A 26,173-nucleotide genomic window follows, 5' to 3' on the forward strand; every position below is an offset into this window, starting at 1 on the left:
GTCCGCACGAGGAGTCAGACGACGGAGAAGGTTGGTTATTCATCGCTAGGCTAGGGGGTGAACATAAAGTTTGCTTGGTCGATATTCGCCCGCAGATGAGAGTGGATTCTTTCCCGTCGTCAAGGGCTAAAAGGTGACGGGAAGCCAGAGGGTCGTGTAGACACCGTCAGTCTTCACCCGGGTGTTTGTGAAGCCCCTAAGGCCATCTCTAACAGTCGGGTTCGGAGAAACAAGATGGGGGAGTGGGAGAGGTTGGAATGTGGACTTGGATGGTTGTAGTAAGGTCGAGGGCAGTGTGTTAGCCCGAAGGTGAGGTTGTTCCGGTGTGGTAGGCAGTCTACTTCTTGTGTGGGTCGGTTCTCCGTTGTATGTTGATATTATGAAAGTAAATGTGCAGTTTGGCACAATTGGTCCAAAATGCTGAAGACGAGATCAAAATGTTTCGCTACAGTGGTGAAGCGAATATGAGTGGTGGATTACTGAGATAAAAAATGGTACACGGAGGATGATAGTTTAATTCGCTGAGACAAAAAATGGTAAGCAGAGTACGATCGTTTGATTTGGGTCATTTGAAACTAATTCGCAGAATATTGTCTTCACTAGTTTGGAAGAGACTCACTTGAAGCTGACCTCTTGGTCCAGATTTAATTCTTGTCTTTGAATGGAAAGTCGTACTATATTTATTATATTCATCAATTTCATTTGGTCGAGGATGTGTTGGAGAAATTATCATCCGAAGAATGAAAAACGGAAATATAGCAATCGTAATGGATGTAAAACAATAACGTAAAAGCAAAGAATAAACAGAATAACGTCATAAGAGTTTTACCCAGGTTCGGACCAACAATGTCCTACGTCATTCTTTCGGAGAATCGATTCAATAAAGTTATAATTACAAAGTCTAACTCTATGTATATTCTAAGTTTTAGTCTCACACTTTTTACCACTCGTTTACAATCTAAATATATATAGGCTTTTAAAATTCATAATTAGTAAAAAAAAACATTATATATATAATCTTTTCCTTTTAGAATATATCATTTTCTCTCCATATAATATATCATATAATATATATGATTTCTTTCCTTTTTTTACATAATATTTAGGCACACTAAATTGGACTTCAAAACCTTAGACCCAATTCCACAAATCTCCACATTACCTCTATGTCTATTGTCAAACGAATGAGCTTCATCACTAAGAACATCTTAAAGTCGATCCTCCTACTTCTCCGATTATGTTCCAAACTTTGTGATGTGAATAAAGTCGCAATATTTTCGAAACTTGATTCCCGTTACCACCTTCGTGGTCATATCTACGGGATTTTCATACGTGTGAATCTTCTCCACAACTACCCCTCCACTCACTATGCCATCTCGAATGTAGTGAAGTCGAATGTCGATGTGTTTTGTGCGCTCGTGAAACATCGAGTTCTTGGATAAGTGTATGGCGCTTTGGTTATCGCAAAATAACTCCACCTTATCATGCTTCATCCCAAATTTACCCACGAGTCCCTTCAACCAAAGTGCCTCCTTGACTCCCTCTGTCACAACGATATACTCGGCTTTCATTGTTTAAAGAGCAACTACAAATTGTAATTGTGCCTTTCAACTTACCAAGCATCCGAATAGAGTAAACACATATCCCGTTAGGGACCTTCTCTTGTCCAAGTCACCTGCAAAATCAGCATCAACATATCCTCTCAACTTATCATCACCTACACCCGCCCGTTTAAAACAAAGACTAACATCTAAGGATCCCTTAACATAACGGAGAACCCACTTCGTCGCGCCTCTCAATGTTCTTTCCCCAGGTTTGCCATAAAGCGACTAACAAGACTAACCGCGTAAGTAAGATCGAGTCGCGTACATACCATGACATACATTAGGCTCCCAACGACACTCATATATAGAATGTTTTCCATTCTCACATTTTCCTTCTCGGTACTCGGTAATATCTCCGAGGAGAGCTTGAAATGAGTAGCTAACGTCGTTTGAACTGCCTTGGCATTAGACATCCCGAATTTGGCAACCACTTTTTGGAGGTAGTCGCTTTGAGACAAGAACAATGAGGCTTTCTCCAGATCCCGCTCAATTACCATCCCTAAAATTTTCTTTGCCGACCCCATATCCTTCATCTCGAACTCACTCCCTAACAAACTCTTGACCTTGCGAACCTCTTCCTTGTTTCTTGATGCAATCAACATATCATCTACATATAACAATAGGAAGACCCCGCAACCATCAACCCACTTGACATAGACATAACTATCGAAATTACTCCTCACAAAATCGTTATGAACTATGAACTCATCAAAACACAAATACCATTGTTTTGGGGATTGTTTCAAACCAGAAAGCGAGCATTTAAGGAGACATACATTGCCTTCATCACCAGGTTTAACAAACCCATCGGGTTGTATCATGAAGATCTTCTCCTCCAAGTTTTCATGAAGAAATTTCGTCTTCACGTTCATTTGCTCAAGCTCCAAGTCAAACTGATTCACTAGAACGAGCAACAAACTAAAAATTTAAATGTCTCGTCCTCATGTGCCAACACCACGCTTGATTTATCACAAACACTTACACGAAATTTGGCCCTTTTGTTTGAATAGGGAGAGAAAACATCTTATTCTTTGACATCGTCACCTTCACAATTATGTTAGCATTTTTGTCTCATAGCTAAAGATTATGATCATTCATTAAAATATGATACTGGTTTTCCACGAGTTGCCCCAAACTCAAAATATTACTCTTTAATTTAGAGTCATAATACACATCGGAAATAAACTTGTGTGTACCATCCTTCAACCGAATCAAAATGGTACATTTGCCTTACATCTAGATTTTCGAAGGATCTCCGAACGTAATATTTTTGGTTGCCTTTTTCTCAATCTCAACAAATTTTGACTTGTCGCCGCACATGTGGTTACTCGTACCGTTGTCAAGATACCATTGACTTTATCCTCCAATAACTTTTTGATTTAGCGCCAACAACAATGTCGACTCCTCTATTTCTTTCTCTTATATTAGATTGACTTATATTTTGCATTCCTCAGCATACTAGCAGTTATGAGTATAATGACCCAATTTGTGACAATTGTAGCACTCAACGCGCGACTATTCGTATCCCTTCTCATATCCGTCAATTCCTTGTCCTCGTCTGTGCCATCTTTCTCTTCCTCTACCACTACCCCTCGAATATCCTTGAGAATTTTTATCATTTTCTCTCTCGATATTTGAATTTCTGCCACGTCCTCGACCGCCACCACGAGAATAACCTCGACCATGGCCTCGATGAACTTCGCTCCCCTTTTCGCCAGATGAATGCTTGACTAAAAGGGTTTGAACCAAATTCTCATTCTTGTGTGTGTTCATCCGTTTCTCGTGCACCCTTAATGATCTATTTTATTCGTCGATTGAGAGTTTTTCCAAATTTCTATTCTCTTCCATTGCAACCACTACGTGGTCAAATATTTGATGTAGAGAACGTAAAATTTTCTTGATTACTCGAACGTTTTCTATGCTTTCACCATTTTGCTTCATCTAGTTGACGATAGATAAGATCCACGTGAAATACTCTGAAATAGACTCCGATGTTGATCCTTCTTTTTGTTCTTCTCGAACAATTGAATCAAGGCTAATGTCGCATCCTCATCAGGTTCAACAATCCCACCGCTTACGATTTCTCATGCACCTTGGAAACCGAGTAACGTCTTTACTTGGATAGACCAACTATCATGGTTGTCATTCGTAAGATGCGGATATTGGAACATCAAAAATATTCTTGCTCTAATACTACTCTGTTAAAGACGTTAGTGGACAATCAACATATTCTCTCACAAACTCAAGATAATAAGATTTAAAAAATGAGAAGATATTTTATTTCATTTTATCTTCTTTTTACATGTACAAATATTCTATTTATAATAGGACAAAAACTCTTAAACTTCTAAAACCTCTATGACTCTTAAACTTTCAGAGTTAATGCTTATTAAAAAAACATATGAAACAGAAATATAAAATTCTATTATTAAATAAACCTTTAAACTTTGAAGTGATTCTTCAATTTCTTAATTAATTTTATTTTCAACAATTATGTCTAATTTTCCTAATCCAATATCACTAGTGAAAAAGGGGTCAAAACCGAGAGTAAAAACTCTCGGTTTTGACCTTATAACTTTCGGTATAGACACATTACCGAAAGTTTTGGTAACTCTCGCCACCCCTCGGTATTGACTCTTTCATTAAAAACAATTGGGCATTTACCGAGAGATATCGTAGAGTTTTCGGTTTAGATACCTTAGAGTAAAACCGAAAGGTAATTGAAAAACTTTCGGTTTTTCCACAAAGAGGAAAACCGAGAGTTTTACAAATAACTCTCGGTTTTACACCTTAGGGAAGAACCGAAAGTTTTCTATTAACTTTCGCTTTTTCCATTAGAAGAAAACCGAGAGTTATTAGAAAACTTTCGGTTTTTCCACAAAGAGGAATCCCGAAAGTTTTCATATAACTCTCGATTTTTCCATTAGAAGAAAACCGAGAGTTATTTGTAAAACTCTCGGTTTTCCTCTTTGTGGAAAAAGCGAAAGTTTTTCAATTACCTTTCGGTTTTTCTTCAAATGGAAAAACCGAGAGTTATATGAAAACTTTCGGTTATACTCCTACGGTGAAAACCGAGAGTTTTCTAATTAACTCTCGGTTTTCTTCTAATAGAAAAATCGAAAGTTTTCATATAACCCTCGGTTTTTCCATTTGAAGAAAAATCGAAAGATTTCAATATTACTTTCGGTTTTTTCCTGTAAAATTTTAAAAATATGCTAATTATTTAGCTCGCAACCAAAACCTGTTCAGCCAAACCAATATATCAATAATAAAAGAAATGACACATACATTAAACGATCACATTAAATGATCATTATAATTACAAAATTCGCAACCAAACTATTAATCTGAACAATCTGTTATAAATTCAAATCGACACAACTATTAATGAAAACATGTTTTGAATCAAAACAACCAATGAAAACGTACTAGAATTAGCTTGTGGGAGAGGAGGAGGTGGTGGTTGTTGCCTCATAAACAATTCGATTCTCTCCATTCTTGCATTCATCTCTAACTTCTCTCTCTCCATTCTTGCATTTGTTTCTTCTTTTTCCGCTTGCATTTGTTGAATTGTGCGCATTCTTTCTTCGTCCCTCTTCTCCAGTTCCTCCAGCTTGAGCTTCATTATTTGATTCTCTTCTAACAATCGCTCATTGTTTCGTTGTGAACTATTTCCACTTCGACAATCCTCACGAAAGTGTGTGGGCCGGACGCCTGATCCCATTCCAAACATTACCCCATGTTTTTGTTTTCCGAACACCCTCTCCGTCAATTCAAAATCAGATATTCCAGGTTCGTTACTAAGAACCTCCTCCATCTCAACCTGCACAATTGAAATAAAGTATCATTCCTATAATAAAAAACTAGGCATATTCAATTCACTTACAATTTTCTCTTGCACGTGTTCGTCCGGGACGGGTGTTGGGTTTTCTTTTGTCGGTTTTGGGGTACGAGTCCTCTTGAATACTTCAATGACAGACGATGCCCGTCCCATTTCAATCCCCTGTTGAAATAAATTATTTGTATAATTAATAACAATCTTTAGATTAAGTTATTACAAATAATGTACTTACCAACTCTTCTTCAATTTGTGCAAACGGTCTACTTCCCGTACAATGTGGGAATTTCAGCTTCTTCCTATTAATCATATTTGTACGACTGTTTTTCTGTATTTGAAAAAAAATGAAGTTAGATTAACTAATATCAACTTTTGTTTGAATTATGAAACCGTACCTTAAATTTTTCCGTGAAGAAATGGTTGCGACGCACAAACTCCCAATCATCTCGATCGTAGTCTGGTGGAGGATTAGCTAGTACCGCCGCCTCGTCTCCTTTGTGGATGCGGATATATGCCTTGTTCAAATCTGACCGCCATCTATCCCATATCTGATTGGCGTGTCCCAATCCGGTCTTTCGAAATGACTCAATATCACCATTAGTAGCTTCGAACGGATCCTGAAAAAAAATAACATCCAAATGTTAAAAATAATTATTTAATGAGTAATGTATAATCAAGTAATAAGTATTACCTTGATAGCAGTCCAAAGTGAATCCAATTGGTCTGCACTTAATGTCTTCCACTTTAGAAGACGGTGTGAGACGGCTGCGGGGTCCCGGATAATCGACCCCACATGTCTAGACCACCGTGTTCTTCCCACGTCTGCACCGCCTGGCCTCCCATCCTTCTCTCTAAAAGTAAGAGGAATCCTTGTCCCCGCTACCCTCTTAGACAACGCAATATTCTTGTTCTTCCCCCGTCTCTTGCGGGCAGAAGATTCTTCAAAATTATCAAAATCATAATTAGATATGTGAATCAATTGAAACAATAACTAATTTGTAAACGAGTTACCTGTCGATGATGGGTCGGGAGTGGAACCGTGCTCCTCCTCGTCATCCTCCTCGATAGGCTCCTCGAGACCCTCGTCTTCAGCCTCATCGTCATCCACCATATCAGCAAACGTGCTCTCTATAAACTCTTCGGCCTCCGTAGCCTCAACATCATTGTCTATTGGGGGAGCAGTAGCTATCGGGACCACAACAATAGGTGGTTGGTCTCTAGAAGACGATCCTCGGAGCCTTAAGGTCTCTGATTTGGAAAGTAGGTTTTGGTAGCTTTTATCCAATTTGTTGGGTGTTTTCCTCATACTCTTCCAAGTTATTTTAGGACTTTCAGACATTCTTAATGCACACCATTAATAAAAATGAGTGAATAATGCCCTCATACTATTTCAATCATACACAATTCAAACAATTCAATTTATACCTAAAATCCAATCTAATCCAAACAATTCAATTCTAATTCATTCATTCATTCAGTTCAATTCAATCTAATATTATTAAAAATATTAAAAACTTACCTTATTTAGCAGTTGTGCCGGCGACGACGGTGGAGGAGGCGACTGAAGGTGGAGGAAGCTCGACGATCTTCAATAGACGGTGGATGAAACCTGATAACAATAAATATAATCAAACTCAATATAAAACATATTATACATAAATCAAACCAATCTAACCTAAATCAAACCAAAATGAAACCTCATTCAAACCAAAATCAAAACAAAACCCTAAATGAAACCCAAATCAAACATCAATCAAACCTAAATCTAACCTAAATCAAACCAAAATCTAACCTCAATCAAACCAACATCAAACCAATCTAACCTAAATCAAACCAAAATCAAACCTCAATCAAACCAAAATCAAACCAACATCAAACCAATCTAACCTAACTCAAACCTCAATGAAACCAACATCAAACAATCTAACCTAAATCAAACCAAAATCAAACCTTAATCAAACCAAAATCAAACCAACATCAAACCAATCTAACCTAAATCAAACCAACACCAAATCAATCTAAACTAAATCAAACCAAAATCAAACCTCAATCAAACCAAAATCAAACCAATCTAAACTAAATCAAACAAAAATCAAACCATAATCCTAAATTAAACAAAATCTAACATAAATCAACCTAAATCTAACAATTCCAAACCAAATCTAACATATATAACATTAATCTAATACTTCAGTAAATCAATCATTCAAACAGATTCAATCATACCAATTGATTTAATCAGATTCAATAATAACATTAATAATTCCTAAATCTAACAAATCCTAAAAACTAACCCTAAAATCTAACATATATAACACTAATATATATAAATAAACCTGAAATCCAAAAACTGACCTTCAATCGTCGGCGGAGGCACGGCTGAGGCGCGACGGCCGATCTTCAACCGGATCCGCGGCAGATCTTCAACCGTTGGCGGCTTCAAGAGGACGGCGTCTTGGCGCTTCGTCTTCTACGGGGCGGCGTCTTCTTCTTCAGCTGGAGGGTGTCGGATGCGGGAGGCGGCGAGTCTTGTAGGCGGCGCTGGCGAAGAGAAGCGACGGGAGAGAGATACGGATCGAAGAAGAAAAAAACGGGGAAGAGAGAAAGAAAGTTTTTTTTTAATTAAATAGGTGATTTCCGAGAGTTATATGAAAACTCTCGGTTTTTATTTGATTAATTCTGAGAGTTTTCATATAACTCTCGGAATTTATTTTGGAAATAAAAACCGAGAGTTATATGAAAACTCTCGGAATTAATCAAATAAAAACCGAGAGTTTCATATAACTCTCGATTTTGATTATTTTTAAAACATTTATACAATTAAATTTAAATACACAAAACCGAGAGGTTTTGGTATATTTGTCGGTTTTTATGCATATTTCCGAAAATTATGTATTTTACTTTCGGTTTTAGAATATGACAAATTGTTAAATTATTTGGTTTCTCACTTTCAAATAACGTTGAACAACATTAATTTAACACAATTAATATCCTTAAAACATTTCCCAATCCATATGATTAAACATTACACAAATACATAGGATAATCCTACATAAACATTCATATACACTTCTCTATATAATCAAACACATTCTTGAACATTTTAACATTAAACACAATCTAAAATTTTCAAATAAAACACACACTTGATAATATTAGTTAGGAGTCTAGATTACAACAAAAAAACCAATTAATTTAACAATTTGTGAAATAGTAATTCCGAGAGTTAATAGTAAAACTTTCGGGTTTTATGGGTATTTCCGAAAGTTTTACTCTAAACTCTCGGAATTACCATTTCACAAATTGTTAAATTAATTGGTTTGTAATCTTCTAATGACTTTGAACAGTATTAATTTAACACATTTAATAACCTTAACACATTACATAAGCCATATGATCAAACTTTATACACATTCATGTCATCATCAAACACAAACATATAAATACACTTCTTTATATAATCAAACACAATCATAAACATTTTAACATTAAACACAATCTTAATTTTTAAAAAACAGCACACACTTGATTAGATTAGTTAAGAATCTAGATTGGAATGTAGAAAACCAATTAATTTTCCAAATTATGATTTGGTAACACCGAAAGTTAATAGTATAACTTTCGGTTTTGATGGGTTTCACCAAAAGTTTTGAATAAACCTCTCGGTCCTGACCTTAAACAAAATGTTTTTGGGAAGGGTCAAAACTGAAGGTTTTCAAATAAACCTTCGGTTTTTACCCTTTCCCATACTTAAAAATTTTTCAAATTTTTTTAAACATGGGTCAAAACCGAAGGTTTTCAAATAAACCTTCGGTTTTTACCCTTCCCCACACTTAGAAATTTTTTTGATTTTTTAAACATGGGTCAAAACCGAAGGTTTTCAAATAAACCCTCGGTTTTTACCCTTCCCCATACTTAGAAATTTTTCAGATTTCTTTAAACATGGGTCAAAACCAAAGGTTTTCAAATAAACCTTCGGTTTTACCCTTCCCCATACTTAGAAATTTTTCAGATTTTTTTAAACATGGGTCAAAACTAAAGGTTTTCAAATAAACCTTCGGTTTTTACCCTTCCCCATACTTAGATATTTTTCAGATTTTTTTAAACATGGGTCAAAACCGAAGGTTTTCAAATAAACCATCGGTTTTTACCCTTCCCCATACTTAGAAATTTTTCAGATTTTTTTAAACATGGGTCAAAACCGAAGGTTTTCAAATAAACCTTCGGTTTTAACCCTTCCCCATACTTAGAAATTTTTCAGATTTTTTTAAACATGGGTCAAAACCGAATGTTTTCAAATAAACCTTCGGTTTTTACCCTTCCCCATACTTAGAAATTTTTCAGATTTTTTTAAACATGGGTCAAAACTGAAGGTTTCAAATAAACCTTCGGTTTTTACCCTTCCCCATACTTAGAAATTTTTCAGATTTTTTTAAACATGGGTCAAAACCGAAGGTTTTCAAATAAACCTTCGGTTTTTAACCCTTCCCCATACTTAGAAATTTTTCATATTTTTTTAAACATGGGTCAAAACCGAAGGTTTTCAAATAAAACCTTCGGTTTTTACCCTTCCCCATACTTAGAAATTTTTCAGATTTTTTTAAACATGGGTCAAAATCGAAGGTTTTCAAATAAACTTTCGGTTTTACCCTTTCTCATACTTAGAAATTTTTCAGATTTTTTTAAACATGGGTCAAAACCGAAGGTTTATTTGAAAACATTCGGTTTTGACCATGATGTTTTTTTAAAAAAAAAAGTCAAAAGCGAACCAATGGATAATAATAAACCAAAAGCATTAAATAAAGGAAAAGAATTCATAAACAACATATTAAAAACAAAACCAAAGGATAATAATAATAATTCATAATTATGATAAACAAAACACAACAAAATGTCATCATTCGTACGGAACACATAATACATAATTAATCAAATAAATATAATCTAGAAATTATTAGATGGGGGGAGGAGGGGGTTGTTGAGTCTGCCTCCTCAAGAGTTCAATTTGCAGTTCAAGATTCTCCAATTTTTGCGTCATTTCAGCCATGTCCGCTTTAATTTCAGTAAGCATTTGGCCTCTTTCCGCATCCCTCAATAGGATTTGCTCCATTTCCAGCGTCATTTTTCTCACCTCTTTCTCACGTGCCGCATTTTTTGATTGTGCTAGCAAATTCTGGTATGACCGGGACAGTTTATCTGGTGTACGCCGAATACTATGCCATGACTCACCCATCCTAAATGAATTTCATATATATATATATATGTCAAACACAATAACCAAAATATATCATTCATTTAACAAAATCTAACAAAATCATATATATTTAACAAAATATCTAAATCTAATCTAAACAATAACAAATCTAAATCAAACTACTAATCTAAACTGGCATAAATCTAGATAATATAAACTAAATGATAACAAATCTAAATCTAATAATTAACAAAAACAAAAAAAACACCAATAAATCACGACAAAGAAGAACAAAAACAAAAAACAAATAAAAAACTAACCTGAAATGGAACGGAAAAGAAGAGGAGCGTCGGAGGCGGTTGCGTCGGGAGGGAGAGAAAGGAGAGAGGCGAATGAAAAAGAGAAGGGTTAGGGTTTGTATTTATAAAGGTATTTACCGAAGGTTTATTGAAAACCCTTCGGTTTTGATTAATCTAAAAACCGAAGGTTTATTGAAAAACCTTCGGCAATAAGAATCACGAGATTTAATTTTTGTTGTCTTCTTTTGGATGAGTCAAAACCGAAGGTTTATAGGATAAACCTTCGCAATTAACAATTTCAGGAAAAGGTAAAACCGAAAGTTCTTTAAAAAACCTTCGCAATTAATCATTCTCCAACTTAGAATATTTTTTCATTTTTTGGGAGGTGTTAAAACCGAAGGTTCTTTGAATAACCTTCGCAATTAAAAATCTCCGAAATTGCAAAACTGGAGGTTTTTTTAAAAACCTTCGCAATTAACCCACATCTAACACTTAGAATTATTTTTGGTTTTTTGGGAAGGTAAAAACCGAAAGTTCTACAAAGAACTTTCGGTACTAATTAGTAAAACCGAAGGTTTTACAACCCTCTCGGAATCTGTTTTTAATACCGAAAGATTTGTTCCTCTCGGGAGTATTTAGGAGAGTTTTATAAAACCTTCGGTAAAAACCGTCGGTAAAGGTCGATTTTTTACTAGTGTATTATCTACATCAAATCCACTTACATCTCCACATACACCTAATACTTACCCTTTTAAAACTTAATCATCCAATAATCAAACATATATGGATTTCTTGGCACACATATCTAATTTGCAGGAACCAAGTTCTTCCCAAGATTTTAATTGGAGTCAGGTTATGAATGTTGAATTGGAAGCTCTAACATTAAATAATACTTGGTATAAAACCTACCTTCCTCCAGATAAAACAACTATTAGTACTAAATGGATATATAAGTTTAAGCTTCACACTAATTGAACATTGGATAGATATAAGGCACGATTGATTGCTCAAAGTTTTAATCAGCAAGAAGGGGTAGACTACCATGATAGTTTCATAACTGTTCGAACATTATTAACAATTACAGCCTCTTAATATTTGCATCTTCACCAACTCGACATAAATAATGCTCTTTTACATGGCACTTTGAATGAAGAGGTTTATTTAAAATTACCTCCTAAACATGGTCAGGTTTGTCAACTAGTAAAAATCTGTATAACCTTAAATATTGAATTTTGTAACAAGTTGCTAGCATGTAGTTTTAAACAATCTGTCTATTTACAAAATCTAGTGCCTGTAATTTCACATCATTGTTGCTATGTGTTGATGATTCTCTTGTAACAGGAAATTGTTTTTCGAAAATTTAGACTGTCAAGAATTTTTTTCACCTGTTTTACTATTAAAGATCTCGATCATACCAAGTATTTTCTTGGTCTTGAAATTGCTCAATTACCTGAAGAGATTTATGTTAACCAAAGAAAATACACTTTGGACATTATAAGTCATCGAATTTATTGGTGCTAAGCCATCCAAAACTTAATTTACTAGAGGGCTCAAACTATAAGGGATGAAGGTGTTCCCTTTGTTAAACCAGGTTAATCAATTTTTAAACATTTTTTACTCGACTATACTTATTTACATATTTTAACCACCAATATCATTTTTTCGACCTCTCATATTATTAATTCTCTACCTCATTTTAAAAAAAAAATTAAGCATCTCACACATTACCTACCTCTTAATATATATCTCATATCCTATTTTTTCTCAATATATTATATAAATTTATTAATAAAATTAATTTATATTTTAAATTTTTTCCAATCTATAATATATATATATATATATATAATAAATTTTAATCACTTTAAAACATAACATATTTAGTTAAATATATTTTTAAATTTCTTTTCTAATTTAAATATTTGTAAAAATATTATAAATTAAAATAACAAATATAAATAAATTATTTAAAACATGTCAAAATATAATGTTTATTTTTTGGTTTTGTTCATTATTTTAATATATATTATCTATTTATTATATTTTATAGATTTTTGTATATATCTATATATAATAAATAATTTTAATACTAATAATGAAAGAAAATGCATTAATAATCTCTAAAATTGACTCCCACATGTAACATCATACATTATCATTCAATGATGCACATTATTAACCCTCGCCATTATCATTTCCCACCATACATTATCTTCAAAGATGACATTCTTAAACATTCGATTCTCTCATCATTCTCAATTCCCACCATACATTATCTTCAAGGATGACATTATTAAACAATTGTTTATGCCTTTTAACATGATTTTAGGCCTTGACTCACCATTTGTGATGAACCTTGCGGTCTTCAAGGATACATTCTTAAACATTTGACTACGCCTTACAACATGATTTTAGGCACTAAATCACCCTCCGTGGATGAAATTTGTGGTCTTCAAAGATACATTCGAATACGCCTTTCAATATGATCTTAGGTCCCTAAATCACCCTCTATGGATGGACCCCTCACTATTCTCAATTCCCACTATACATTATGTTCAAGGATGACATTCTTAAACATTTGATTATTCCTTTTGGCATGATTTTAGACCCACACTCACCCTCCGTGGGCGAACCTTGCGGTCTTCAAGGATACATTCTTAAACATTTGACTACGTCTTTCGGCATGATATAGGCCCTAACTCACCCTCCATGGACATTGGGTTTTCAATAAAATATTCGACTATGTCTTTCAACATGATCTTAGACCCTAACTCACCCACCATGGATGAACCTCTCACCATTCTCAATTCCCACCATATATTATCTTCAAGGATGACATTCTTAAATATTTACGCATTTTGACATTATTTTAGGCCTTCACTCAACCTTTATGGACGAACCTTGCGGTCTTCAAGGTTACATTCTTAAATATTCGACAACACCTTCCGACAATATATAGGCCCTCCATTCTCAATTCCCTCCATACATTATCTTTATGGATGACATTCTTAAATATTTGATTACACCTTTTGACATAATTTTAGGCCATAACTCATCCTTTGTGGACGAACCTTGAGGTCTTCAAGGATACATTCAACTACACTTTTAAACATTATCTTAGGTCTTGACTCACTCTCCGTGGATGAACTCTTAAGTTTTCACACCAATGTTTGTGTTCCTTAAGACGACATTCTTACTTACGCTTCATCTACCATTGTTAGTGTGTGCGCTTTCCATATATACTATTATACATTATCTTTCAAGCCAATTTCACACTCACATATAATACACTTTTAAAAGGATTCGAACCATTTAAGTATAAAATTAAATCTCCTAATAATGTTAAAATAATTTTATAGTTTTGTGTATTAGATTTTGAATAATTATATATTATATATTAATACTCATACAAAATATATATATATATATATATATATATATATAAATCTTAATATATAATATAAAATATAAATATATATATCCAAGAATACAAAAAAAAAATAGGATAATAGATATACTTATTTTGATTATGTATAAAATATTATATATAAATATATAATATTTTATATATAATCAAAATAATTATATCTATTATCTTATTTTTTTTATTCTTGGGTGAAACTTTATCCCTAAGAAGTTTTTTATGGTTTTCGTTTTCTTTTCTCTTTTAACAAATTTTACTTAATTGCTTTTTTTTTTTAATTCTTAAACATTTTCAGTGTCTTCCCAAAGAACTTTAAAAGGCATGTCATGATGGATTCCGGTTCAATAATTATAATAAATAGTTTTTCATAACAAGCTGATAGTTAATAGACCCAACCCAACCCTAAAATAGTCTTTTCTACCTTTGAAGTAAAAAAGAATCCACATTGGTTGTTCTTACTCAAAACCAGCCCAAAGGAAGCCACAACTAGCCCAATCCAGCACATATCATTGTCAAAAAAAGACATCTAAAATAGTATTTAATTGGAATTTTTTTTACAAATATATAACTTTATTGTATAATATTAGAAATAAAAATCTAGGGCAACCCTTTCAATTTTTTGATTGAATAATTATGAGCATTTTGATTTTGTTGATTGGATTACACTCAGACTCCTAAAGGGCGGTTTTTAATGTTATTATTAATTCTTTTTTCATTGTATTTTGAATTTATTGGTTTAATCCAGGGCTGTTCGGGTGTTCCGTGTTCCTAATGCTGTTGTTAAAGGGATAAAGTGTCTTTTAAAACTATTTTGTTTATTCATTTAAAATTTATTATTTAGATAAAAAAACATCTACTAATTAAGCATGCGCAATCCAACTACTTCACCATGCTAAACTGTCAAAATGAATAAGATGCATGCCTAAAAAAGATACATTTTAACACTCTCTCACATGATTTTTATTTACAAAAACATTATTAAAATCTACAATAAATGTAAACATATCCTTCTAACTGGTTTTGAATTCTTAATTTTTTTTTATTTGAAGGATCTAAATGAATATTTGGTTATGTGAACGACTATTTTTTAGCAGGGATGTTCACATCTCAACAGAGTAAAGAGTAAAAGTATGAACGATTTTTTTTTATAATTTTATGCACTCCAAGACATCCTCAAACAATTCGTGAAACAATATGGTAAGATTTAGTTGAAAAATATTGAGAAATAAAAAAAATTGTGAATTGATTATTCTTCCGAAAAAATATTGTAAAAAAATGTTTTCGACAGACTTGGATACAGTTGCATTAATCTCATTCTTCAGAAAAGTATTGTTGATGAATAAGAGGCAAGTTGTAAAAGATGACGAGGTCACAAGATTAGAGGTCGATTAAAATTGACAGTAATTTAAAATATTTCTATAGCTCCGTAAGAGTCGTTTTACAAAAAAAATACAGGTTTAATTTCATTTGGAAGCGCTTTTCATTTAATTGAGGGCATAGTTGTGGAGTGGCATGCTAGTTCTCCTTTATTCCAAAAAAAAATTGATGGTTAGTTTACCGAGAAATAAGAGGATATTGAGATTTGTGGTTGGTTGCTGATGAATAAGACACGTGTAAAATTGTGATTGTAATTGATGGTTAGTGGCTGATTTGGCGAGAGATATGCATGTGAAAGTAATGAAGTCATTGATCTGAAATTGGTTTGCTGAGGGATACAAATGTTGCACTTAATATATATTCATAATTTTCATGTATTTAGATGTGTTATTCACACTTTAAGATTTCAGAATTGTTTTTTTAAAGTTAATTCCTTATCTATAAAATCAGGGCACAAGTGAGCTCAAAATATCAAATTGAGAGCGAATTTGTTGGTTGGAGAAATATAATTTTTAACTTATTTCATTTTGTGGTTTAATTGGATTCCAAATTTTGTATTAAAATTATTTCTCAGCAATAATATATATAAATATAAATATATATATATATATATATATATATATATATATATATATATATATATATATATATATATATATATATATATATATTATCACATACCAAACACAATGTTATTGAAATATTATAAATTTAATTTTAGTATACTTATAATTGTTACATTTTAAAATAAATTTTCTCATTCCATTATATTGTCATCAATCTTTTGTTTTAAGCACAAAATTTATCTAAACTATTTGCTTCCTTCTAAGATTCATATAAAAGAAAAAAGAGCTATGTTATAACATGAAAGAACAGAGTCAATTGAACCGAATTCCATTACGTATCTCATTTCTCTGCTTTCGCCCCAATATTCTTAACTTGCAGTAAAGTTCAATCAGGCGATTAACATTGCTACAACAATCGTATGCTTAAGGAATGCATGAACAGTTATCATTATTCATTACTAAGAATCAAAAACAGAAAAGTGAAGTAATGTTATGTTAGAACCCAGAATTTCAGATCTGCAAATTTTTTATAACTTATTAGGTTTGATGGAGGGAGGCTCAGATCTGTATAGAGGAGGATGTGAGATGAGAGAAGATTGTTTGCCCAACCATGACTGCAACATCCATCTAAAACGGGTTGCCCCGCCAAGGAAACGGGTTGCTTCTTCTCCATCTCCATCTCAAAGAGAACTCCAGACCAAATATTCATCATCTTCATTGCCTCATTTCAAAAATAAAATAAATATAAAAAATATAATGTATGTCTGCCTGAACAAACACACATGTTTGAAGTAAGGGTTTGCTTGTTTGATTCAGCTTGATGATGATGAAGAAGAAGAAGAAATAGACGCACACACCCAGGGTTGTTAGATCGGGAGAGAAGATCTTAAATCATAGGCGCAGATCGACGGAAAATATCGCCGGCGACGGAAAAAGGGGATCACCAACCCTCGATTTTACCCTTTCTCTCAATTGCCTCCTTTCTGGAGTTCTATCATCTCTCAATTTTTTACCAATTCTCTTCTTCCTTTTATAGTGAAAAAAAACGCAATCTTCCCTATTTAACCTTTTTCATTTTACAAATAAAATAGGAACAAAGCTGTTCATAAGGGTAGTTTTGGTAGTGTAACATTTTAAATTAAATGCAAATCAATAAAATTATGAATGAAACCTGTTTTTTTTTAATTTTAAAGTTTTGATAGTGCCCATTTTAACATCCTTGCCCATGGACTAGATTTCATGCCAATAAACTTACACAAAAGGTTAATTAATTTTTAACTAATAATTGATTTTAACAAAGATATTATTTTAATAGGGCTAAAAATAAATTTTCAAAACTTTTCGGGTGAAAGAACTTCAAACCCATTTTATTATAAGTTAACGACCGATGAACAAAGAAAAAAAAAAACGAAACAAATTTATCTCGCTTCCTTTTCATCTCTCAGTGAAAGATGTGGAATACGATTTTTTTTTTATTCTCTTCTTCTACAACAATTATTATGTTAGTTCAGTTTAATTTTGTTGGCAATGGATGATAAATATATTAGGATTATTTTTCAAGTGAAATAAAAACAAGAAGATTAATGTATGCGATAAATGATTTCACTTATATGTCAAATTAATTAATAAATTAATTTGTAGTTACTATTTTGAAGAATTTTATATTTCAAAAATGACTAGGTCAACTTGATTTAAATTTTATAACACTACTCTAAAAATTAAATCATTTAAATGTTAAAGCATGCCAAAATAATGAGTTAGTTAGAAAAATTTTATAGGAAACTTAATTAAGTTTATTCATAACATTTTCTTTTTATAATTATAAAACTACAATACCCCATTTTACTCTAGAAAATTTTGGACTTCGGATCCTAACGGTAAAGATTTGATCGTACTTTTTACCTAAACCTGGGATTATTATTATTATTATTATTATTATTATTTATTCTTCTATTTTCTTTCTTCAAGTTATGGATCTTAAATGGTGTTGTGTCTTTATGATTCCATTGCTGTTTGGTTGTTTTGAACCTAGTTTTGTGTTAAGTTTGATGTCTTCCCCAATTTCCATTAAGAAGTTTTAAAATTTTCAATTTGATGATGCAATATGAGGCTTTGGAATTATTTGAAAATTGATTAAGGTTCCAAAATTACAAAAATAATTTTGAATTTTGAAAAGTGGAACCAAATAGGCCTCAAGACCGAAGTCCCAGGGTTTGGGTTCGGTTTTGGTGATCTGAGCTCGGTCTAGACCGGGGTGGTCTGGACCAAGGCTCGGGAGCATGGGTCAAGGGACCGGAAGGCTCGGTCCTGGGTTCGAGAGGCTCAATCTCGAACTGCTTGGTCGAGGGACTAAAGGGCTCGTTCCTAGGGTTCATGAGGCTCGATCCTGAACTCATGCTACTCGATCCTAAGTTTGGGAGACTTTGTCCCAAGTCTAGGTTTTCTCGGTCGTGGACTTGGGAGGCTCGGTACGAGGTTAGAAACCTCAGTCAGATTCCTTGGTCCTTGCTCAAGAAGATTGGTCTTGAGTTTCGGTCATATCTCAAAAACACCAGTCATCGGTATTGACTCAAGAACACTAGTCATTGGTCTCGGTCCTATTTCTCGATCATAGTCCTACCGAACTCGGTTGTCGGGGACCAAGTGTTCTTGATTTGGTCAAAAATTGCAGAAGCTATAACTTTTGATACAGATCATGGAATCATGATCCGTAAGTTTCAGATGATTCATATGATTATGAGGAACAAAACTGTAACCCTAATCACGATCAATCGATCTTTGAAAATATCAATTTTTAAAACCATTTTTAGGTCAAAAATTGGGATCTTTCGAAGGCCATTTCAATGCCTGATTTTTGTTCCATTACTTTTGAAATGATGAACCAAAACAAAAAAAAACATAACAGCTCTATAACAATTTTTGAAGGTGAAATCTAAATGAATAATTTTCAAAAACATAGTTTGATGAAACATGATCGGGATGATGTTACAATGACGTGAAAACCATTATAATATGTTGAGAAACATATTTAACAGTTATTTGAATAAAATAATCAAGATTAAAGCTCAATAACATGAATTTTAAAAAATTCAAATTTTCATTTTTTAGTTTAAGGTTGATTAGATCAAATCTCTTTCAACATAAAGTTGAAATAACATCTAGGGATTGATTCTAAACAAAGAAATCATAAAATTGAACCCTAGAATAGATCAAACCGATCAAACTTAGTAAAACCCAATTTTTAATTATAAATTGAAATTCAACCGATATAAAATCTTACCAATAGCTTGAGAACACTTCTAAGAGTTGTTAGAAGCTTTTCCAAAGCCTGGATCCAAGCTATGATCACCGAAAGAGATTTTACAAAAAATTGTTCTTGGTCGGATTCTTGAATCTTTGATTCGGGCTGTAATATTTGTGAATTGTTTGATGGATTGATAGAGAATCACCTAAGGACTATTTATAGTTGCTTTAGGTCTGTTGAGGAGGAAGAATTCAAGTTCAATTTGATCATCCAAAATTTTATCCCTAATTCTATCCACAATTGTGGCAGCCTAGTTCTAGGGGAAGATAAGGCTAATAAGCACATGGTTATTGTAGGCGAGGATAAGGCGAGCAAGTAGGAAGAAAACCGGAAGGATAAGAGCAAGATGAAGAAGCTAGAGCAAGTTGTGAAGGCCATGTTAAGCACTTCACTAGACTGATTTTCTATAAAAAATAACTTGAAATTACAGTTCTGAAGCCTATGTTTAGCGCTAAATAAAGCAATGTTTAGCGCTAAACAACGTCATGTTTAGAATTTTACTAAGTCATGTTAAAACTTCCGGACTAACTTGGAATGACTTTTTCGCAGCCAAATTTCCAATGTTGGAATGAAATTTTCCTCTAAAGAAGAACTTCGTGAATTCTATAAATGATATGCCAATCAATTGAATTCGGCATTTGCAAAGTATTGACCAAAAATGGTGAAGATGGTAACATAAATATTTCACCATTGTTTTTCCCAAAAGTGGTATGAAAGTATCGATGTCCAAATATTTTGTAAAGCCTAGACCTACAACTAAAACAAACAGTAAACTAAGATTAATATAGTTATTCAGATTAAAGGGAATTTGTGCCCTCACAGTTAGGAACGTATGGGCGTTGGAGTAGAAAACAAACTCACTGTGGGTCAAATGGGTACATACAAGATTTATGAAAGAAGAGCAAAGTATCTGGACACGAAACATCAATAAAGAATGACATGATCATTGAAGAAAATCCTAAAAACAAAAAAATATGCATTTCAAATGGTGCAAAACACAATTAGAAATGATGCAAACCACAATTAGATGAAGAAGCAAAGTACAAATGCCTTTCATTGAAGAAGATTCTAACTCTTCTAATTCTTGCCATCACAGTTCACCGTGGATGGGAGATCCACCACTTGAATGTCAAATCCGCATTTCTCAATGGTGACATTGAAGAAGAAGTCTACGCTGCTCAACCTGAAGGCTTCATCATCAAGAATAAAGAGCACAAGGTGTACAAGTTATACAAGTCTCTATACGGACTACGTCAACCACCAAGGGTGGTAAACACTTGCCTCAAAAAGAGAATGATGAGTCTCGGCTTCGTGAAATGTTCTCAAGAGTAGGCTATGTACACAAGAAACCATGGAGAAGAAGTACTCATCGTTGGCGTATATGTCGATGACTTGGTCGTGATAGGATCAAGTATCAAGGGTGTTGAGGATCAAAAAGCAGATGATGAAGGAGTTCGAGATGAGTGATTTTGGGCTACTCTCGTACTACATTGGTATCGAGGTGGACCAGAAGAAAGATAACATCGAGATCAAGAAGACGGCCTATGCGAAGAAGGTGTTGAAATAGTTTGCAATGGAGGATCGCAACTCGAGTAAATATCTGATAGAAGCAAAGTTGCATCTCGGAAAGGATGTGGAAGGATGCTTAGTGGATCCGTAGGAGTATAGGTGTATCATCGAGTGTCTCAGGTACTTGACGCACACTCAACCCGATATCTCTTATGCAGTTGGTATAGTGAGTCGATACATGGAGCAGCCTACCACTCTACACCAACAAGCAGTAAAACACATTTTTCATTACGTGAAGGGAACGAAGAGCTATGAGATTCAGTTAAAAAGAGGACGAGAAGCTGAAGAGTTCATTGGTTTTAGTGACAACGACCTAACCGATGACACAAATGACAGAAAAAGCACCGGAGGAATGGTGTTTTATCTCAACGGTTATCTGATCAACTGACAATCTCAAAAGTAGCGAACTGTTGATTTATCCTCATGTGAGGCGGAGTTTATGGCAGCTACTATAACGTGTGTCAAGGACTTTGGTTGAAAAACTTATTGGGTTTGAGCTTGTATTTATAAGTAATTTATGGTTTTTAGGCTAATTATTCTCTTATAAGGGTTGTCTATAAATGTTAATATACAACAATGAAGACTCTTAAATTTTTTCTTTTGCAACAAATATAATTGTCCTTTCCAATTTTTTAAGAAATTCATTTTCTCATAATTGTTCTTAGAATATCCAATAATGAGAACGAACATTAACTACAACATCAATCAGAAAATAAATATCATTAGAACACAAGGAAAAGAGTGCAGATAAACTTCTGATGGAAGGTTACCGAAGGAGGTGTTGTCCATTTTAAGGACAGATATGTGCATGCAGCATGGCGCGCTGCTGACTCCAAATCAGGGACGGATCCAGAATTTCGAACTGGGGTGGGCTTGAAAAAAATTTAGGGTGGGCTTAAAATAAAAACGAGAAATTTTTGAAAAAAACAACTATATAAAAGTAAAGTTTTACCATTTTTTTAATAATTAGATAAAAAAAACAATGAATTATATTAATTTTTTTAAGAAATGAATGGTAATGTCATATTTCTACCGTAAAAAAAATATAAAAATAAAAAAATATTTCGGGGTGGGCTGAAGCCCACCCGAGCCCTTGCATAGATTCGTGCCTGCTCCAAATTGATTAGGGTATCGACATCATATAACGATCGGTTTCTTCGATGGAGAGTGTAGAATAAAGCCTTGCCTTCTTCTTAACAATCTCGCTATTGTACGCTGCCTCATTGAAGAGATTGTCGATCACCAGACCAGCCTCCTCCTCTTCAGTAATTGTCGGCGAATTCATCGGACTCGAACTAGTGTTAAATGTTTAGTGGAGTGGCGGTTTCGTTGCCATCTTTGTTTGATAATAGAAACTAGAAAAAGAAATTATATATCATAATAGTTTTTATTTTATTTATATTTTTTTTTTAGAAAAGGTCAGCATTTATTTATTTTTAAAGAAATTTAATTTTTTTTACCTTAGTTATATATGAAAATTAAATTAAATAATATAACAAAATTGTAATAATTAAAAATTTAATAAAGAATATCCAACCATCTTTAAATGTTTTGAGCTTAATTATTTCAAATATTTAGAATATTTGGAGGATTTTATTAAAATATTTTGTTTCTAAACATTCATTATTTCATCAAAATCTTCTTAAATTAAGTTCATTTATAAAGATTAATAATTTAATATTTAAAAAATTATGTCATTTCCATGAACACATGAATGATTTTACAAATTTGACGAAACTTAATACTATAATAAATTAAAAACTAGTATTAATATTTTATGATATAGAGATCACAAATTGGGACATGTGCATAGCTTAATAATCAATAATTATAATAATATCAATTAGACTCGTATCATTTATCCGGTTAGATTAATTTGGGTAATATTCTTAATTTGATCAACCTTCTTGTATTAATCGACACATTACTTTTAAAAAGATAATAAGTTACTAGTGTTTAGGATATAAAAATTCAAAAATACTTTGTTTATGTGTTAAAAATATAAAATAAAAGACAATGAACCAAATATTTACAATAAAAAAATTAAATAAAAAACTGTTACAATCTTACCAATAAAATAAAATAAAATAAAAAATACCCATAAAGTTGTTATAGTAAAAAACAAAATTACTAATCAACAAACATACAAGATGAATAAAAAACACAAAAATCCAACATGCATAAATCATTCATTCACACTTAACATAGACAAGTGTTTAAAGTAGTTCAAGAATAGATAGATAACAAAGTTCTGAATATACCAACAACTTATTATTGCGTCTACTAACCTATTTTAATTATTGGAATATGCCCAACTTTCCAAAAATCTTGACCATGTGGTCCTTTTATATTTTGTGAGAATATCTCAGGCATGAATGATACAGACAGACATTGCAAGTCTCTGAGATGTTCTGTCCCTGTCGGTACCGTTTCTAGACATGGGCAATCACGGAGTTTTAGCTCTCTTAGCCTAGGCATCGCTCCTTCTGTCAACACTATCCTCTTCAAATACCACAATTCAGTAACGTGGAGCTCCTTAAGCTTTGGATAGCTTCCAATATCGCAACTTAATTCCTCTCCCCAATAAGATTCTTCATCGAGATGAAGCACTACCAAGTTTTCCAATCCCTGAAGTGCTCTTAGTGGATCATTCTCGAGCCTAGAATGCATAAGAACTAATTTGCTAAGATCACGGAGGCAAAAGATCCAACTAGGCAAACTTTGTAATTTGGCACTTAGGAAAAGGCGCTGCAAAAGTAGTGGAGGAGATGAGATATTAGTTAGAGAAAGACGTTCAAAAATATCGTTAACCCGTGATGAAAGGTATAAAGCAGTCAGACGCTTCAATTTCTCTAACGTGGGAGATAGTTGCGTCCAGTTTTGTTCTGTTAGTTTCACAACACCTAGACTCTTTAAATTTGTCAACTTTCCAATTTCATTCACAGTCTTCCGATCCACTTCAAACCCAATCAATTTCTCTAACTTTCTCAAATTTTCTATCCCGGATGGAACTTTAACTGCAATATCAGATATAGTGTGATAACATAGTTGACGAAGATTCTTCAAAGCTAGGATCCCCTGCGACAGATGATTTATATAACAAAATCGGAGATCAAGTATCTCTAGACACCTCAACTTTCTAATAGAGTCTGGAATATCTACTATATGCCTATTCCACTTCAAGCTCAAGTGTTTCAAGTGAATCAATTTAGTTAACTCTTCAGGGAAATGGATAAGGGAAACACATTTAATCTCCACCACCCTCAACGATCGACAACCATATAAATATGTCTTTAACAATTTACCATCAACATTATATGATTCCGAGGTATCAAAGAGAAGTAAGGATCGAAGGCCTGTGAATAGTGATATCTTGGCTCCTTGGAGAGTTTGGCGATCATCGAAATTCTCATAGATTGCTACACGGTGAATCTTCTCACTTGATTGTAATAGTTTTCCATCTTTCAACACAATGGAAAATGACTCGTCTCTGGATTTCCTTTGAAGAACATCTCGCAAGACATCGTGAAGTTGACAAGTCTTGACCCGGTTGAAATTGTTTTTCAAAACAATTTGAATCATACTTCTGTTAACCAATTCATTTAGGTAGCTCTCAGCGACCTCTTCACGGGTATATACTCCCTGTCTGTCTTCCACGAATCCTTCAGACACCCATAGAAGAGTGAGTCTCGATCTCTTGATGATATAATCCTCAGGAAACATGCTTGTGTACAAGATGCAACATTTGAGATGATTGGGTAAATCATTGTAACTGAGTAAACATATCCTTTCTAGACTCTCAAGTCCTGAGATGATTCTTGTTTCGGGAGATAGACTTTCCAGAATTTTCTGCCAATGGAGAACATGTTTCTCCTTCGTAGCCAACAAACCCCCGAGGGCTACAATTGCGAGAGGCAGTCCTCCGCACTTTTTCATCAGGCTCCACGAGATATCGTGCATCTCTTCGGGACAAACACCTTTGTACTCATCACCTCGAAACGCTTTCATGCAGAAAAGGTTCCAAGAATCTTGGATCGACAAAGGATTGAGATTGAACATGTGATTAGTGATTTCAGTTGATGAGGCTATGTCTCCGTTACGTGTAGTGAAGATGATCCTACTCCCACACGAGCAACAAGGAAATGCAAATTTAACATGATCCCACGCCTCAACGCTCCAAATATCATCGAACACAATAATGTACCTCTTTTGGTTCAGATAATTCCTCAATGTATCGATCAATTGAATCACATCCATTTTGTCTAACTCTTTATTTCCTACTTCTTTAGTTTTATCCATGAAGCTCTTCAAGGAAGCTCGAAGAAGTTCCAAGCTTGTAAATGACTTGGAAACAGTAATCCAAGCTTGACATTCAAAGTGCCCCTTAGCGGGACTCTCATAGACTTTCCTCACAAGAGTAGTCTTTCCTACGCCACCCATCCCAACCACAGTGACGATAAGTAGATCCTTATCTCCCACATTAAGCAATGTAATCAATTGGCTCTTAGAATCGTCAATTCCTACAGCCGCAGTATCCTTAACAAATAGAGCATCAAGTCTAAGGTCATGCCCCGGCTTCACACCTCCCAATTCAACATGTGTACTCGGAAGAAAAAATGTTTCTCTTCTTTCTTTGATTCCTTTCATCTTCAAGTTAATGAGTTTTATCTTATCAGATAAGAGGTACCTTATTCTCAGACCTTGTATATGAAAGAGCCATGTTCTTAGGAAGTGATGAGATGGTGGTGTCAAAAGAAGCAAGAACTCTTCAACAACGTCTTCAGTCTCATAAGCCACGTCTCTTACTTGTTTCACCCATGTCTTCAGTCCGCTGTCCTTTTCATCTATTGATTCCGCAGTCTGCAGGAAAGAATGCATGTATTCCAAATCATCCTTCAAACTACTCACTCTTTGGCGAACACCGGTCATTGATTGAGTTTCATTTGCAAGAAAGGTAGCTATCATTTGCACCGCCGCTTCAACTGATATGGTTGCCAT

The 26,173-nt window shown here is 33.7% G+C and overlaps 1 protein-coding gene across 1 annotated transcript; it reads right to left on the reverse strand.

Moving 5' to 3' along the window:
• Positions 1–6,962: 6,962 nt before the first annotated feature.
• LOC124929078 (disease resistance protein RPM1-like) lies at positions 6,963–26,173 on the reverse strand. Its single transcript, XM_047469348.1, has 2 exons — positions 23,464–26,173; positions 6,963–7,051 (listed from the first exon to the last, which is right to left on the reverse strand). Exons 1-2 carry the CDS (start codon positions 26,171–26,173, stop codon positions 6,963–6,965), a joined length of 2,799 nt encoding a protein of 932 aa, XP_047325304.1.

The sequence above is a fragment of the Impatiens glandulifera genome, chromosome 1 (genome assembly GCF_907164915.1).
Source record: "Impatiens glandulifera chromosome 1, dImpGla2.1, whole genome shotgun sequence".
NCBI lineage: Eukaryota > Viridiplantae > Streptophyta > Magnoliopsida > Ericales > Balsaminaceae > Impatiens > Impatiens glandulifera.